Raw genomic sequence first — 5,305 nt, forward strand, 5'->3', positions numbered from 1 at the left:
GATAGTTGTATAAGGCTCGAGGGAGACCTTAGAGCAGCTCCAGTGCATAAAGGGGCTCCAGGAAACCTGGAGAGGGGCTTTGGACAAGGGATGTAGGGACAGGACAAGGGGAATGGCTTGAACCTGCCAGGAGGGAGATTGAGATGTGCTCTGAGGCAGAAGGTCTTCCCTTGGAGGGTGCTGAGGTGCTGGCACAGGGTGCCCAGAGAAGCTGTGGCTGCCCCATCCCTGGCAGTGTTCAAGGCCAGGTTGGACACAGGGGCTTGGAGCAACCTGCTCTAGTGGAAGGTGTCCCTGCCCGTGGCAGGAGGTTGGAGCTGGAGGAGCTTTAAGGGAGATTGAGATGTGCTCTGAGGCAGAAGGTCTTCCCTTGGAGGGTGCTGAGGTGCTGGCACAGGGTGCCCAGAGAAGCTGTGGCTGCCCCATCCCTGGCAGTGTTCAAGGCCAGGTTGGACACAGGGGCTTGGAGCAACCTGCTCTAGTGGAAGGTGTCCCTGCCCGTGGCAGGAGGTTGGAGCTGGAGGAGCTTTAAGGTCCCTTCCAACACAAACCATGCATCTGTGGTAATTCTGGGGTCAGGGGAAGCCCCATCCCCACCCTGAAGCTCGACTGGCACCCAGGTCACATTGCCATTCAGTTAGTATCACCTCCAGCCTCTTTTCTCCCCTACATAGGGCAGCGGATGAATGGTAGCTGGGGCTGCAGTCAGAGGACTGGGGGCTCCATTTACCCTGCTGACTCCTCTCCTCTCTCCTGGCAGGGGGAAGAAGGACAGATCGGCCCAGTGGGGCTGAACAGCAGTGAGGGACCCAAGGTCAGTGTTCACTGTGGCCCCTGGTTCTTATGGGCTGTGCTCATCCTTGTGCGCAGGACAGGGATGAGGCGACCCTGCCCATCAGCTCCAACATGTGTCCCTCCAGCCAGGGGACAGCATCATGATCGAGCCTCTTGGCACCCTCCACCCCATGCACTGCACCCCTGCACCCACAACAGCCATGCACTGACCTGCCAAGGTGGATGGATGGATCCCTTTGGTGCTCACCATGGTGAAGACACTGGAGGAGACCTGCAGCATTGCCTAAAATGACTTGTATATCCCTCGGTGTGAATTTTAGGGAAGCCAAGGACCTGACGGCCCGAGGGGACACCCAGGACCACGAGGAGCCCGGGTAACTAATGGGGTGCTGGCACTTGTAACTGCATCTTGGAGCATCTTTGACTGTGGGAGACTGAAACCGCTTCAGAGACCCCTCACTGGGTGGCTTGTGCTGTGCTGGGGCTGAGCCACAATGTCTCCAGGCACCAGTTTTGCCCCAAATCTGCAGGCTTATTACTGGTAGAAGATGGTTTTCTGAACACTCCTGTTTTCCAGGGCCGTGTGGGTCAGCGTGGGCTGGTCGGAGTCCCAGGGCTGCCTGTAAGTAGGAGATGACCCATGTCCCTGTGGTGCCATCAGCACTCAGATAGGGAAGCTGGTTCTTGGGAAGCAGCATCCTGGGATGTGGCTGGCTCGGAGGCTCTGGCTCTGCTTGGGAATTCACACAGATAAGTTGGGGACAAGCAGCTTTTGCAGCCTGCATGGAGTGTTCTGACACACTACAACTTGCCTCTTAACACCCAGCATAGGAAATGCAGGAAATAACAGCTTTTAAAGCAAACTCTGTTATTCAGGGTCGTGTCTGGTGAAGGCATAAATAGCTGGGGCAAGAGAGGGAAAACAAGGTCGAGGTGGTGGTGGTGGGAACGGGTTTCATCCCACGCTCGTGTTGTTTCCCAGTGATAGCATCCAAAGGTGGGATGGAGCAGGGAGCAGCTGCCTGGGGATGAGCTGTACATTAATGAACCCATGGCTTAGTACAGACCAGCACCCTGGGGACCATTCCACTGCTGATGTGCCACCTTTCAATAATGGAGGGAGGTTCTGGGGCTGGCTGAATCCTCGATAGGGCCACCCTGCCACGGGCTCTGCTTTCCTGAGGTGAGATTCTCATTCCAGGGCTTGCAGGGCATCCTGGGAGCAGAAGGCACAGAAGGAAAGCCTGGTACACAGGTTCCCATCTTACACTCTGTACTTGACAAGGGTTGTATCTGGGGGGGAGCTGAGTCCAGTGGGGGTGAGGGGGGACATCCCAACCCCATCATCCCCATGGCCTTATGGGTCAAGACCTTGACACTGTGTTGGACCTTGCCATGATGTGCATCAGCTGGCTCTGGGTTGATGTGGTGGGACTGGGAGAGGCTGCTTCTGGCTCCCCATCCTCATCATCACCTGCTTGTCCTGCAGGGTCACCCAGGGAGCACGGGCAGTGCGGGCAGGAGGGGAGCACTGGTGAGTAGAGCTGCATGTAACCTCTTCCCTCTGCTCAGCTCTGTCTCCTTGGGATGTGTCTCAAAAGCATGTCCATGGGATGGAGGGCAAGAGGTGGTTGGCCCTGATGGAGCAAGACCAGCCATAAGGTGCTCCTTTGGGGCAGAGACCTGATGAGAATAGTGCTAAGGGGTGAAGGGGAAGGAATGGGCCATTGAAAAATGAATTCTCATCCCTGGTGCTGCTGTCCAAAGCAGGCCCAGCAGAAAGCCTGGGCTGGTGGCAAGTTCTCCCTTCTGTGGGATTTTTAGTGTCTGTTAATCTTTGTTGTGAAATGCAAAAGGAAATAAACCCTGCACTTCCCTCTCCAGTTTGGGTTGGTGTTGGACCATGCCAGGAGAGAGCACCTCCAACCCTCCTGCTTTCCCTGCATCACCCATCTTCTGTCCTTTCCTGCAGGGTTCTGCTGGCTTTCAGGGGCCCCACGGGCATGCAGGTCCTCCTGGATCCATAGTAAGGACACAATAATGTTCCTTCTGCACGAACTCTGCATTTTCTTAGGTGGGAAGTCAATAGGGCTGGTGCCACTGGTGGGGGATATGAGACTTTCCCACCTTGGGAATGAGCAGGGAATCAGGGCATCTGGAGGAGCGAGTCTTAACTTCTTGTTAAAACACATTCAAAAGCCTCAATGGCAGAAATAGCTGGGACACTTCCCAAGGGATTCAGCCCACCAGAGGGACTTTGCAGCTTCCCAGGATCTCCATGGGGAATGGCAGCCCCTGGAAACCCTTCGCACATGGGTGGCTGAAAAACAGCATGGTCCTGGGAGGGGATCAAAGCTTTCTCCATCCCAAGTGGAAATGGTGGTACAGGTTCAGGGAAGACAGTCCCATGTCCCTGCCCACCATGTTGGAGACCCAGAGCAGCTCCTGCAGCGGGAAGAGCTTCTCCCTTAAAGCCTGCTCTCGGCTGGGCTTCGCTATGATCACTATGTCACCTTCCCTAGTGACAACCTCATCAGAGAGCCAGCCATGGGGTGCTGGTGTGCAGGAACCACCAGGACAGGCCATGGTGGCAGAGTTTGTTCCCACCAACCCAGTTTGGATCAAGTGATGCCCATCCCTGAGCACAGAGTCAGCAGTGGTGGCTTGGTGGGGCTGGTCTCATCTCAGCACCTCCATGACACCTCCTTCTCAAATATTTCCAAAGGGGTCTCTGGGAAAACCTGGACCTGATGGAGACCCGGGTTCCTTGGGCCCAAAGGTGAGAGCTGGCACTGGCTGGAGCAGTGATGGTGATGAACAGCCCTGAGAGGCTCTTGGCTGCCATGAGGGCACGTGGAGGAGGACCTTGGGAGTTCAAATGTGAACACCAAGGATGAGAAGTTGCCCCGGGAGCAGAGGTTTGTTGATGCCTCATCTTGTCTCGCAGGGGCTGCCTGGGAAGCCTGGCTCGGAGGGGCCACAAGGACCTGTTGGCACCTATGTAAGTGACAGCACCCGGCAGCAGCAGGGTTGGGGAGAGGCTCCCAAAGCTCCTGCAGTGTTGGGGTCCTGCCTTTCCCTGGGCAAGAGCTCAGCCTCAGCATCCTCCTTCTCCCAATCCCCTGGAGGTGCTGCTTCCTAACACCACGCTCTCCCCAGGGCTACCCAGGACCTGATGGTGACCGTGGGAGGCCAGGGCGCAGGGGGGACAAGGTAGGGCTGGGAGACCCAGCACAGCAGTGGGGGGATGTGCTGGGGTGGCAGTTCAGGCTTTGGAAACATCTCTGGGTTGGGCTGTTGAACCCAATGGATGGGTTTGGTGGTATCTCCATCAGCTGAGCCAGAGAGGTGGCAGCGGTGACAGGAGAATGGCTGGAGCTGGCTCTAATGTTGGGTGAACTGGTGGATCTCCAGCACTTCATCTGCCCAAATCCTGTGGCTTGTTATGAGGTGCCAGGCAGATTTTTGGGGTTGGTTTGGGGTATGTGGGGTTTTTCTTTAAGTGGTTACAGCACTAAAACACAGGGAGCAAAGGAAATCTCTTGTCTCCTCACAGGGAGAAAAGGGAGCCCAAGGCCCACCAGGATTCCCAGGAAAAGCTGGCCCTAAGGTGAGTGCTGATGCTGCTACCCTGGTTAACTCCATCCCCCTGGAGAAGCACCGAGCAAGTCACCTATGCTGGGCTGAGGATGTGAAATCTTTGCCATAGGCATCAATGGGCTGCACGCGGGGAGAGGGGAGCAGTCAGGGATGTGTGTGGGGCTCTGATGACACTTTCCTCCCCAGGCCCTGCCAGGTTCCCCTGGTCTACGAGGTGCTCCTGGCTCTCAGGTAGGGCTCCCTGTGCTTCCCAGGCCTGTCTTGCTCCTCTCACTCTGCTGCAGTGCCCTGCAGATGGGCAACACTCTGCAATACACACCATGTCCTACCTATAGCATTGGCAGCATGGATCCTGGAACCCTTTGCCAAGACCCTGGTCCTGCTTCTTGCTGGCTGGGTTTATCCTGATGCTGCACAGGCACCATTGCGGTGGCCCGGGCACATATGGATGGTCCAAGGACACCCAGCTTGGGGTCCCCTGTGTCTCTTTGCCATGACCATGCTGCTGAGCACCCTTCTCGTTTCAGGGCAGAAGGGGAGACCCAGGTCCCCGCGGACTTCCAGGGCTGCCTGTAAGTGGGAAAGCTGTAGGTGCAGAGATGCTCTGTAGGCTGAAGTTGGGTGGGATGAAAGATAGGTGTCCCCTCTGGAGGCAGCTTCATCCGCAGGCTGGTTGTGGGACAGAGAATGGCCCTGCATCGGGTAGCTGGGTGGTGACAAGCCAGTGATGGGGACAGCCGTGCCCTCCTGCACCCCCAGTGATGAGGCACCAGTAGCCACCACATGTAGGTGGTACCTTGCAGACCTCATGGTGGCCCAATTGCTTTGGGCATGTGGCTCCCATTGACACTGCCCTCCTTGCATCCTGTGCTGTGTTTTGGGTGCCTAAGTGGCCTTTTGGCCTTGCAGG

General features: G+C 56.6%; 1 protein-coding gene across 1 annotated transcript in view; it reads left to right on the plus strand.

Annotated features, from left to right (window-relative positions):
- The window catches only part of LOC104408648 (collagen alpha-2(XI) chain-like), a gene marked incomplete at both ends in the record, with an annotated part of 53,599 nt that overhangs the window by 37,722 nt on the left and 10,572 nt on the right, over nucleotides 1–5,305 (plus strand). Inside the window, 5 exons of the mRNA XM_010018306.1 lie at nucleotides 761–814; nucleotides 1,116–1,169; nucleotides 1,373–1,417; nucleotides 3,743–3,796; nucleotides 3,955–4,008. Of these exons, the coding sequence (XP_010016608.1) occupies nucleotides 761–814; nucleotides 1,116–1,169; nucleotides 1,373–1,417; nucleotides 3,743–3,796; nucleotides 3,955–4,008 (261 nt within the window). The remainder of the gene's footprint in view (nucleotides 1–760; nucleotides 815–1,115; nucleotides 1,170–1,372; nucleotides 1,418–3,742; nucleotides 3,797–3,954; nucleotides 4,009–5,305) is intronic.

Source organism: Nestor notabilis, unplaced genomic scaffold, assembly GCF_000696875.1.
Source record: "Nestor notabilis isolate BGI_N333 unplaced genomic scaffold, ASM69687v1 scaffold10937, whole genome shotgun sequence".
Lineage (NCBI taxonomy): Eukaryota > Metazoa > Chordata > Aves > Psittaciformes > Psittacidae > Nestor > Nestor notabilis.